Source organism: Equus caballus, chromosome 7 (genome assembly GCF_041296265.1).
Source record: "Equus caballus isolate H_3958 breed thoroughbred chromosome 7, TB-T2T, whole genome shotgun sequence".
NCBI classification, from domain to species: Eukaryota; Metazoa; Chordata; class Mammalia; order Perissodactyla; family Equidae; genus Equus; species Equus caballus.
The window spans coordinates 6,443,320-6,456,223 of record NC_091690.1 but is presented as its reverse complement, the minus strand read 5'-3'; the positions used below and the strand labels follow the sequence as shown (position 1 = coordinate 6,456,223).

Sequence of the window (12,904 nt, the reverse complement as noted above, 5' to 3'; positions counted from 1 at the left end):
ACCAGTGGTTTCCAACCCTCGACTCTCCTGCAAGACAGTTCAAAGTGTATTTAAGTATTGTTCCCACATAATTCCCATAAAGAGCGTTCACAGTAGATACGCTATAATGCTCAGAGCAATGTGATGGGAAGTAAATTTCACATTGGTCTAGATTCTTCAAGAACCTGCGATCTAGAGAGGCCTCTCTAGAGATTAGGGAATCGTTAAGTTGGGGCTGACGTCCACAGGGAGCCGCCAGGGTGGAGGAGCGGTGGGCAGCCAGGAGCGGTGGGAAGCCAGGGGAAAACCTTAAGTCACTTTGACAGGGACCCACAGACCAGTTTTGGAAGCGGAGGGCCACGACTGTTCAACATTTCAAGCCCTGACTTTTCACTTCCAGAAAAGGAAGGAAATTTTTTGGAATAGCAGCTATTAATATCTCTCTATTCTGGTTTTACTCGCTAGGGCAGGTAACGTCATTGTTTGGGGGTAGTCAAATGTATTTTAGGGTATTATAAGTGGCTTTCTTGACCCCCTACCCCCACCATCAAGGCCTTTATAAGCAGTACAAAAACTCGATTCTCAAAATACCCCTCACAAGAAGATAATGGGCAACCATGTCCACAATATCAGGACAGAGCAAGGGAGCTGAGGAAGCTGAGGGTCCAAGGGCGCAAAACGTTTGGTCCAAAGCGCAAAGCCTCCGGAGGCCGTGAGGTCAGAGCTCCCGTCTACGGAAGCCCCAGTCCAGGTGATCCACACGCTAGCCGAGCATTTTCCAAAGCATCTGCCACTTGGAGACGGTAAACCAACACTGAAGCCAAAAAAGCAAAACCCTTCGAACAAAAATGGAAAGGGAAAGTCTTCCCAACCACCAATCAAGATACTTAGAGAGTAGGGCGTGGCGAGGCGCGGGAGCTGCGGGCAGAGAGCCGAGATTCCCGGTCTGGGCTCCTAACAGGGGAAACTTGGAAATGTTGCTGCGAGCTCAGTCCAGGCGGCGCAGGCCCTCGATGTGGGTGCGCGCCGGGGCTCCTCTGTTTCGCCGCCTGGTCCTCCAGCCCGGCGCCTACGGGGCGCGTTCGGCCCCTACCCCGGCGCAAGGCCCCAGCTCCGCTCAGCTGTCAACGGCCGACGCGCCCATCTCCCTCCCGCCACAAATGTCACATTCCAAGGAAAACCAGTTCCACTTGGAAAGTTTGATTCACCCCCCCCCAGCCCCCCCGCTGCAGCCAGATTCTTCTATAGGCAGCACCAGCAGCTAGGGAGAGCTAGATCTAACTCCCCGGATTCTGTTAAAGAAACTTGTCTGGGGAGAACAAAGGAGCAGCAGCTAACGCGATCCGAGCCTCGGGGTCCGGGGCGCGATGCTTGGCTACCTCCCCCACCCACCCCGGACCCGCCAGAGCCGAGCCTCCCGCGCCGACAGGAAGCCGCCGTCCCGGAGCGCCGCAGCCCGTCGGGCGGGCCGGTGCGCGCCTTTGTCTCGCGCGGAGGGAAGCGGCCACCCGCCACCGCCTTCCGCTCCCTCCCTCGGCGGCGGGAGCCCCGCGCGCGGGCACGTCTTGGAGGGCGCAGCCATATGGCAGCGCCCCCCCGGAAAGGCTGGCCCCCGCATCGGGGGCGCGCCGGCACCCCGGGGCCCCGGGCCGGGCGGGCCGACACAACTTCCCAGTCGCCGATGGGGCAAGGGGCGGCGCGGCGCTGTGACCCGGCCCGCCGGCACCGGGGGCCTGCAGGCTGGCGCGGGAACTGAGTTCTGCTCTTTTTTTAAATAATCCGGGTAAGAGAGAGCAAGATTCCGGTGGCGGGCACTCCTGGCCCCCGGAGCCGAATCGTGTGCCCAGGTCGCTCCGCAGCCGGGGCGATCTTAGCCCCCGGTTCCCTGCCCCGAGCAGCAGAAGGCGGGGGAGCCCCGGACGGCTGGGTCCTTCTCTTGGGAGACTCGGAGGCGCCCTCCCTGCACCCCGACCAGGGACTGGTTACCTTTCACCGCAGGCTCACAAGTTCCGCGGCGCAACTTTGCCCTCCACATGAGGCGATCATGGCTAGTTCAGTGCCGCGGCTGGGGGAGGCGGCCGCCGGGCAGCGCTCTGGGCATGGCGTGTGGCAGCGCGGGGAGACGGCGCCCGACAATCAACCCCATTCACACAGGAAGGAGAGAAATACCAGGGCTTCCCCTCCAGCCCCAAACCCGACAACGCTGCTGGGTCCTAGAGCGTCCCGCGCGCTCCCACCGCCGCCTGCGCTCCCGTCTCCCGCGCGCCGGTCGGGGAGGGTCGTCCGGACTCGTCACTGTAACCCTACACTCCACCCCCGGCCGGCGCCCGGCCGCTGGGCCCTAGAGCCCGTCACCAGCCGCCCGCCGCCCCTCCCCGGGCACGCGAGATTGCCTGCTGAAATTGCCCCGAGCTCAAGCTGACGTGCCTCCCCGAGAGTTAGGAGGGCGACAGCCTCCCTTGCTTTGTCCCCTGCCGCGGTTTAATTAATGTCAGACTCACCAGTTCTCCTTCTTTCGACTTACTCGTCGTTCCCACCAGGCCAACTCCGGCAGAAGTCGGTTTCCCGATCTGCCTTCCAAGTCCAGGTTAGGTTCTGCTTCGGATTTTTTCTTCTTAAGTGAAATTTGCAGGTGAAAAGTGGCCACGCTTTTCTCTTTGCATTCCCCAGGCCTCAGTGCGTCTATCACACACTGGGGTTGGGCGACAAGCTGCTACTGTGTGCTACCGTTGACGAGCAGAAGGGCCCAAACAGATCTCACAGCCTTAGATAGTAAATGTGTTGGCAGGACTGTCCATCCTGTGGCCACAAACCCCCAGGCTGTTATCTGCCCCAGTGGAGGCAAAGAAAATGACTCTGGAAAAACGTCGCTGATTCTCTCCCACCTCTTGCTAAGTAACACTAGTCGCTCACCCCATTATACTCATTTAATACTCAGCAGACCTCTGGAGCCTTGATCTGGAGACCTGGAACCGCCCCCACCATAACATTTCTCCCTAGCTTTCAGGGGTGCTCTCTGCTGCTCAGAGGATGAGAGACCAGCACACAATGCAGTTGCTGTGGAAGATGTTAATAAGGAGAGTCAGCGCATACCACACCACTTATCTGGTGCTCTGCTCCTCTCTTTGCCTTGTCACTGGACCAGGATTCCTGCAGGGATTCCTGCCTGGATTGTGGCAATCACCTAACGAGTCTGTCAGCAGTTTTATCCCTCCAGTCAGTCCTGGTGGGTGGTGTAGCCTTCTGATTCCAGTCTAGTCTTCTGATTCCCAGAATGGCTAGCTCAGGAACCTCTCCTCTCCAAAGAATGCCCAAATGCAGTAATTTAACAATTATTTACCAAGTACCTACACTATTTAAAGTCAGCTATCCTAGGACTTGATAGCACACAAAAGAAATAAACAGCAGCTCACCAGCCCTTCAAGGATTTATTACCTATTTAAGAAGATAAGATAGCAAATAGAAAACAAGGAAGCAACAAGGCAGGAGATCCAAGCACTGCAGATGCCTGGGAAAGCGGGAGAGAAGATCTGACTCCATGCAGGAGAAGGGGAGCCTGGAAGGATGGGGGAGCTCAGATACAGCCAGCATTTATATGTATTTAGCGTAGACTGGGGAAGAGGTAATGAATAGAAAAAGGAGGGAAAGAAGGAAGGAAACTAACATTTATTTATTGCCCCCTATTAGATACCATACTATATCCTAGGAGGCAGCAGAATTTATCAGTTACAAGCATCCACTGAAACAAAACGGGCATGGATTGAGTCACAATGCAGCCACTTCTCCACCACCTGTGTGATCTTGGGCAAGTCACCTCACTTCTGTAAGCCTCAGTTTCTTCATTTGCAAGATGATGAAAATAGCACCAAGCCTCACAGGGTGGTTGGGACTGAATAAAGTAACAAATGTAAAATACTAAACACAATGCATATAAGTGCTCAACATACATTTGCTCTTATTATTTGAGCCAATCCTCCAACAGCCCTGTGAGATAGGGAGAATCTGGGAAATAGGTGCAGGAAGCAATGACACGTGAGGTTGGGGCAAAGAAGATGGAAAGGAAGAGAGAGATACCATGTAGATACCACATCTTTGAAGATATCAAATTCAATGAAGAAAGCTAGCAAATCTTTGAAGCAAGTTTTACTCTTTTCATTGACTAAATGGTTATCCTGGGAGAAAGAACAAAATAATCAAGTTAACACAGATTTTGAGCAAGGGTCATAGGAAGAATGGAACATTCTTAGAAGAATGGGTCATTGGACCAATAATGGAAGAAGCATAGTTGAGGGGAGAACTGGTCTGAGAAAGACGTTGAGAGACTTACTGTCCTCTGAGCAAAAGGAAATAGGAACAACAGCCTGGGTGAGAATTCGAGAACAGAGGTGTGCAAAAAAAAAAGAGGTGAAGCTGTGACGACCAGTTTCCCTGGAGAACACCCACAATGAAACATTAGCGAAAGAAGGAGGAAGAAGAGAAAGAGGCTAGAGAAGTAGAAGAACTGGGCAGGTTTAAAGGGATGGAAGCCAGAGGAAGTTTTAAGAAGATGGTCCCTATATCAAATGCTACAGATTTCTAGACTTCCGACGAAATGATAGGCACAGCTTGTGGGCTCAAGAATCTTCTGATTCAATCAGGTAGACCTAGTCCAGATTCTTCAAATTGATCCCAAGAGATGCTACAAGAGTCAAATGCATGGCAGCAGAAAGTACTACTGGAGGCCAATTTTTCTGCTCCATGCACCTTAATTTCCTCAACTATTAATAATCACTACATCAAATATAGAAAATAAATAATCTTCTACATCAAATACAGCTGCATCTATTGTTTCGGAACTAAGGCCTGAGAAAAAGACTTCGGATTAGTAAGAGGTCGTCAAACACTTTACGGTGTATTGGGTTGGAGATTCCAGTGTATGGTTGGGACCAAATAGAAACAAGGTATGTTTACAGTAAAAACTGAATGCTGCTTTACTAGCAGCCAGGTAGGGAACAAGTCAGCATCTGTGTTTTCTTTGGATCCATATACTCATTCTAAAGGTCAGCATCCTTTCTAAAGTTACCAAGTTGTCTTTTACTCACCCCTAGGAAAGTTAAGGTGATGGAACAATGTCAGTGCTCTTAAGGACAGCTCAGAGAACAGTCTTTAACTCCAAATAGGGCAGGTGTCAGGATGTTCCAGACAAGCACAGACGCCAGGAGAAGAGTGAGGTAACAGAGGCATCCAAGTAGAGGAGAAGCAGCATGGCCTTTAGAGAAAGTCCTGGGTTCTAGTCCTGGTTCCACCTATTTCCAGCTATGGAGAGTAACACGAGCCTCAGCTTCCTCCTCTGTAAAATGGGAATAATTAGACTTACTCCATAGGCTTATTGTAAGGATCAAATTAGATAACATATGTCAAGTGCTGGGCACATCATAGGAATTCAGTAAAAGAAACCTTTGTCTTCTCCTCCAGTGACTTGAAATACCAAGGAATTTAAATTCTCTATCAAGTTACAAATCTCCTTCCCACTCACTCTTCTTCTCAGCACACACCTAAACACACCCTTAGAGTCATTATCAGCTGCTACTTTGACTGGGATGGGCCCTAAGAATGGGTCTGAGCTTGCTAGGAGGGAGACAACAAATGGCAAAAGGAGAGTGGACAGGGATGACCATGAAAGGGACAGCTGTTTCACAGCATCACCCAGGACAGGCCACCCTACAATTAGTAATTCTCCATTAATGACTGTGGAATGGACAAACTAATGACTGAATGCAGCCAAGCTGTCTGAATCAAAATGCTTGTTTTGCTTCCAGAACATGTAAGGATATTTTTTAAGCCCAAGTTCTGTAGTGCCTCCCAAAGTGTGATTTATAAACCAAAGCGTGTTAAAAATTTAAATTCCTGATGTTCTTATCTCCAAATCTTAGAGATCCAGAATCTCTAAGGACGGAGTCCTGGAAGGTACTCTAAGCGACTCCTAGCAGACTGAAGTGTGAAGGCCACCAGGCTACCATCTCTGACTCACTGGGGTTAGAGTGTTCTTGCAATTCTGCTTCCAAAGCATTTAATACATCAGAGCTTAACACATGATGGGTGACATATTAGAGGTTAAAACAAAGCGTGTGGGAGCACAGAGGAGGGACTGATTTTGCACAGGGGACAAAGGAATCCCAGTGCTGAGGGGAGGGGACAGTAGTAGCAAGAGCATGGATCCAGGAAAGGAAGGCACACGCTGCCTCTTCTCTACACTCTCTCTTTGAACCTCTCTTCTTTTCATAAACATAAAATGGTCACCAACCTCAGATTTGACAAATCTCTGTATTTTTGCCAGGCTAGAAGATTTCGTCCAAGCTTTTCTTTCAGTGCTCTGTTTTACAAAGACAGCAGTTGTTATTTTTTTTTCCTGCTTGTTTTCAAATATGAAATCATGTTCTCAAATAAGCTTTTCTCACACGGCACATGCCTCTTCTGGAGATTCTGACACCGGCCCTGCCTCCTCCTTACAAACTGTTGACAGGAGCAAAAATGCAGGGACTATGGGAGTGCCTAAAGCGGAGGGTGCGGGGAGAATATTGCTGTGAGGAGAGGGAGGGGCAAGGGATGATGAGCCTTGGCCATGCCAGACTGACTAAGAATGGAAGAGCGAAAACAAAGAGGGAGATGTGAAGGGCAAGAAAAGATACACAAGGAGAGACGCCTCTGCCGTTCTGGAAATATCAGGTGCCTCAGAGATGAGGAAACCGCTCCTAGGAGGAATTAAACGTTCTATAGCAGAACAGGTCATTTGGAAACCCTGCTTCATTTGAAGCTTACCCAAGGACTCTGTTGATTATGAAAAAAATTTCCCAACCAATATTAATTACGTACCTTCTAAGGGCCAGGCTCTCTGCTACCATCCTGCACAGCTGTTTGGCTTGATTACTAAGTTATGGATCTGAGTCCTGTTTGTCTGGATGTTTTTAGCTTCACACCCAGAGTGACACATCAGTCTCTTCTTGCCTCATGGCTTTCTCCTGTGAGTGTATTACCTAATACATGCTAAACACATAATTTGATCTATATAAAACACAAGAAACAGAGGGTAGATACAATCTTAGACCAGACAGCTAAGGAGGAAGAGTAGAGACACTGGCCCCAAACAAGCCTGGGGTCAGATCCTGACTGAGACACTGAGTAGCTGTGAATATAAAGAGTCTGGCATGTAGCAGGCATTTAATAAATGATAATCATCCTAATTATCATTTGCTACTGTTACTACAGAAACCTTGGGAGTATTGAAAGCTCATACTTTTTGGTCATTTGGTTATTTCGGGGTTTCTCAACCTTGGCACTACTGACATTTGGGGCTAATAGTTCTCTGTTGTGAGGGACTGCCCTGTGTTCCGCAGGATGTTTAACAGCATCCCTGGCCTCTACCCACTAGATGCCGGTAGCAACCCCCCAACCCACCCCAAGCTGTGACAACTAATATTGCCTCCAGACATTACCCTGGGGCAAAATCGCCCCCAGTTGAGAGCCACTGAGTTAGTTGAGTAATTGATGTTGCTCAGTTTACAGGCTTCCAAGCTTCTATGTTGATCATTCCATTGAGTTGTTGGGTAAATCCAATTGCATACTAATAGGAGGAAACCTTAGTTTTGTTCATCCTATGGTATATTTGCTGTGGTACTTTCTTCCTTCTCCTCTTTTCATGAACAAAAAACTAATCATGTTTTACTCTCATTTCCAATGATGATATAGATACATGTTTTTCTTTCCCTAAAACTGGAATCCTACCGAGTTTCTAAAACAACAGCAACATAAAATCACTATTAAAAACAAGAAGAATTCTCACAATAACTGGAAATAGCATATCAGAATGTTCATACTTAAGATGACTTGTAGTCGCCATTCTGAAAAAGATGCTCCAGTGTTCTATTCTGAAAACATGTCCTCTCTGTTCAGAGCTAGAAAGAACAGTGAGAAGAATGGCCCCTCCATAACCCATACAGCAGTTCCAGTTCTCTTTGTAGAGCACGAACCAGCACATCTTGTATTTTAAATGCCAAAGACAGAGAAGTGGGGAAGCTCTCACCATTCTTAATGGCTTCAGCTGCTCCGGATGGTTCAATTCACACACACAAAAAGTTGTTTTATAGCATAAACTCAGAATGAGGGGGAGGAGTTAAAATTCTCTATATTAAATGTTCTGTAAGTTATCCATCCAGAAATCAGTAAACTGTTTGTGTGTGTGTCAGCGATAGATCCAGTATAACACTAATAGAACAGAGATTTCAGAAAAGTCCAAGGTAGAGAGGGGAATAATTAGAAAAAATTAAGTCCTAAACAGAAGGATTAACTGAAAGCACAGTAGAGTTTGAGAGAAGGCAGAGCTATGTGAGAGCTGTGATGGGTCATTCATTTGTTCATTTTACTGTTCATTCAAAAAATATTATCAGTTACACTAAATAATAGCCACACATTCTACTAGGTACAGAAAAACCCTAGTATGAGCTCTGTCTTACTAAAATGTATATAGATAAATGTATAATTACAAATTGTTCTACGTGTGATGAAGAACAGGAGCAGGGCGCAATAACAGAGACTAACGAGGGAGAAGGGTGGCTACTTAGACGGGGGTGGAAAGGGAAGGATTCTCCAAGGTGGCGATATTTAAATAGAGCCGCGTGAAGAAGAGGAGGAAGAGCATTCCAGCTGAGCAAACAGCAGGTGCAAAGATCCTGAGGCAGGAAAGAGCTCAGTGAGGTGAGGAACTAAAGGAGGCAAAGGGACAGAAGACCTGCAGGTATCTTGTAGTGAGGATCCAGGGATGGTCCAGAAAGAGTTCCTTAAGGATGTGACCAGGCTCCTTTACTCAGTGTCTGGGAACAGGCCCTTCCTATTCAGCTTTTATGATAGAAGATATACACAATATGAGTTTCAAATTAAGCAGAAGAGAGAAGAGGAACATCAGAAAATTACCAATTGGGGAGAAATAATAAAAAGATTAAATGGAAACAACCTGACAGTAAACTCCACAGCCTTTGTATGTGGTCAATATCTACCCCAAAGATGCAGTCTCTCTAGAGGCTTCAACTGAGTCCTACTGAAAATAGAGGAAGCCCCTGGATCCTCAGGGCCACTAGGGCAGTTCTTCTTCAACTTTAGCTGCATCAGAGTCACCTGAAGAGCTTGTTAAACAAACTGCTGGGTCCCCCTCCAGAGTTTCTGACTCAGTAGGTCAGGGTGGGGCCCAAGAATTGTATTTCTAACAAGTTCCTAGATGGTGCTGATGCTGCTGGTCCATGGACCACACTTTGACTACCACTGGCTTAGGACATTTGGGGACCTACATTTCTACGCACTCAGAATCCCAACCTAAATGAGGGAACGGGCAAGAGATATTGCAGGAAAAGAAAGATCAAAACTCAGTTTTCTGTCTTGAACCAGCATGTGCGGAGTCATACCTCTTCTGCACCTGGTGATTTCATACATTATCTCATTTCATCAGCATATACCACCCTGCTAGGTAGGTGTTATTATCCATGTTTTACACATGATTAAAAGAAGCCAGGCAAGGCTATGTGAATTTCCTGAGATTTTTTGGCTAATAAGTGACAGAACCAGGATTCAAGCCTGTTTTTCGGAGCAGAGCTCTTGCTCTTAACCACTACACTGTGTTGCCCTCAAGCACGGAATTCCTCCTCCCAGCTCGCCTGGATGGGAGAGATGCAACCCTCGACTCCAGACCTTACTGCACCACTGGAAAGCATGCTGAGGCCCGGCCCTAGTGCAGTCAGAGATGGATCACACAGTTTCCACAGACTCCTGGGAGCTGTTGGGACCTTGACCTTGACACACAGTCCTTCCCTTTCCTTATGGGAGGGAGTAAGATCCATTAAGCCTCAACAAAAGCACTCTGCTAGGCATGTTACATACATTCTCTCTTTCTAAACCACCAGAGATGGGTTTCAATCTGTGGGACACAGTTAAGCATTTTAAAGCACAGGATTAAGAGTACGATGGGTCTGGGATCAACTCCCCCTCTGTCACTTACTAGTTATGTGACTTAGCTAAATTACTTAACTTTACTAAAGCTTGGTTTTTCCTCTTTTCATAAGTAGTAGTAACAACAGTCTCCGCCTCAGAGGGGTGTGAGAAATTCATGAGTCAGCTGCATATAAAGCTCTCACTACAGTGCTCAGCACATGGCACACGTGACATAAATATTAGTTATTATTACTAAACTGTTAGCCATTTTCTTTCAAAAGATGGTCATTTTAGAGGCGTTTACATTATTGTTGTGCCAGAATGTGCTAGACACAGTTTCTTTTTGTTTACATTTCTTGAGTTTTGGACTATTTACCTGGAAGATTCAGGAAATATGATGATGGGCATCTTGATTTGAGCCTCCCTCACTCCCATTAAGAAAAATATCTCAAGATACCCTTATAAACAAAACAGGAAAAAATGAGCTAGATTAGGTATTTTAGGTAAATTAATAAGTAACTAAATAACCATACCCAACAGGTATTGACTAATGGGGTGATATTAACTTGGGTGGAGGGGTTGAGATCAAGGGGTCTGACGATCCCACTATACCAAGTATTGGCCAAGCTATACGTAAGGTCATGTGCTCAGTTCTCAGCGCCAGGTTTTCAGTGAAACTTTCCTCAACTAGGAAACCACTGAGCTGATGTTGAGCAGGAGAATGGATGGAGAAACTGGAGCATATAAAGAAAGATACCTAGCACGGAGAAGAGAAGATTAAGATACAATTTGATAGCCATCTTCAAATATTTCAAGAATTTTCAGAAAGAAAAGAGGAACAGGGGCCGGCCCAGTGGCTCAGCAGTTAAGTTTGCACATTCCACTTCGGCGGCCCGGGGTTCACAGGTTCGGATCCCGGGTGCGGACCTGTACACCGCTTGTCATGCCATGCTGTGGTAGGCGTCCCACACATAAAGTAGAGGAAGATGGGCACGGATGTTAGCTCAGGGCCAGTCTTCCTCAGCAAAAAGGAGGAGGACTGGTGGCAGATGTTAGCTCAGGGTTAATCTTCCTCAAAAAAAAAAAAAGAAAAGAAAGGAGGAAGAACTTATTTTATATAACATTCTAAAGCACTGTTTTCCAAACAGTAGTTGGCAACACATTAATGAAAATCAACTGAACAGGTTAACCAGCATTTTAAATAAATAAAATAGAACATAATAGAAAATATCAGATGCAGCCAATCCACTAAAAGTAATGGTATTCCATGAAACTTGTTTATATTTATATTAAAATTTGTATGTGTGAGTATAAATGGAAAATATATCCTTCTCCTGGGTCACAGTGAAACAACTATTTGAAAGCTCTAGAAGGCAAAACACGGACAGGTGGGTGCAAGAAACAGGATGTCAGGTGTCAGCTCCTTACAAAAAAACTGTTATAATAATGATCACCGTATAACGATAAACTAGGTTATAATAATGATCACTGTATAATGATAAACGAGGTTATAATAATGATCACCATATAACGATAAACCAGGTTTTCTCAGTGGGCAGGACCCCTCCCCCATACACACAGCACCCCCTCTAGGGACGATCTGGCACAGGCTGTGTGACCATGCACTAGGAGGGCACCGGGTGTTCACTCCCTTGAGGACACTAAGATGCTCTGACTCTCCACAACAGCGTAGATCAGACCTGAGCTTCTGTTAGAAGAGAGAATAGAGAAAATCAAAACCTCAATCAACGGTCAGACCCCAGAAGCCATGTAGCCTATCCAGAGAAGGGATTGTTCTGTTTCTATATTAAACAAAATGAAGAGTGCAAGAAATCCCTGAAGGTGTTTAGGATTTCTGCTGTAGGAAGGGTTAACTCCCAACATCCATTTTCTAACTGAGGTGATAAAATAATATAGCCATCAGCAATCCGGTCTCCTTGATGGAGATTGCTTGACGGAGTCTGCTGGGGATTGAATACCTGGTGATAGGAACTGCGCCAGGTGTTTCAGCACCTCCTATCAGAGCAAGCTAAAGTCCAACGCAAAGAGCAGAGCATCCCCAGATGCTGCTTCCAAACCCAGGACTGCCAGGGAAAACACAGGACACCAGATGGATTTGAATTTCAGATGAGCAACAAAATTTTTTTAGTATAGTATGTCTCAGGATTACAGGGGACACACATATACTAAAAAAAAAAATCATTTACTGTTTATCTGAAATTCAAATTTAACTGGGTGTCCTGTATTTTTGTTTGCTAATTCTGACGAATACCTGCCTACACTGGGTTATGTCCCTATACCTGAGTTAGAGGATTCCTCAGTTTCTCATTTGGTAAACAGTAGGGGATGTCAGCTCCATGGAGCTGATGGTAGTAATGAGCAATAATGATGACAGTAATGGAAACAGGAGTGAAATCCAGGTGAGCGTGGTGTAACAGCTTTGTCCCATTAAACCCCACTGAGCCAAATTTAAGGGCCTTTTAACAGTGGGACAGGGGCAGGCCCCAAGACGTAGTGCTTAAGTTTGGCACACTCCCCTTCAGTGGCCTGGGTTTGATTCCTGGTTGTGGACCTACACCACTTGTCTGCAGCCATGCTGTGGTGGTGACTCATATACAAAATAGAGGAAGATTGGCATAAATGTTAGCTCAGGGACAATCTTCCTTAACAACAATAAAAAAAATAAAAGTGGGACAAACAGACTCTGCAAGGCATTAGGACACGCACAGCATTTGAGGAAGGAGTCAATGAGGTTACAGCCCCACTTTGCAGAGTTTCCATGCTGAGTTGGCTTGTGCGAGGGAGAAGACTCAGCTTCCTTCACCTGCACTGCATTATTCAGCACTCAATTACCCGGACCCAAGAGAAGGAGCTCAGTGGGGCTGCCACCAGCTCTTCTAAGGCAGCCATGGTGTTGTTCATGCCCTGAACCTTTGCTCTTGCAGGTCATGCTGTGAAGGATGGATCTCCT

The 12,904-nt window shown here is 46.8% G+C and overlaps 1 protein-coding gene across 25 annotated transcripts in view; it reads right to left on the bottom strand.

The window, feature by feature from the left end:
- The window catches only part of AMOTL1 (angiomotin like 1), a 155,577-nt gene that overhangs the window by 98,927 nt on the left and 43,746 nt on the right, over positions 1 to 12,904 (bottom strand). Inside the window, exon 1 of one of the 25 annotated variants that reach the window (XM_023644687.2) lies at positions 2,481 to 3,673. The exons of 20 other annotated variants lie outside the window; for them this stretch is intronic. Coding sequence is in view for 2 of the 5 variants with exons in the window: in XM_023644678.2 (XP_023500446.1) it covers positions 1,966 to 2,014 (49 nt within the window). In the remaining 3 variants the exon portion in view is untranslated. Of the gene's footprint in view, positions 1 to 866; positions 1,106 to 1,965; positions 2,375 to 2,480; positions 3,674 to 12,904 lie in introns of those variants that run through there. 4 more of the 25 variants (XM_023644678.2, XM_070272640.1, XM_023644682.2 and 1 more) reach the window with 4 other exon arrangements.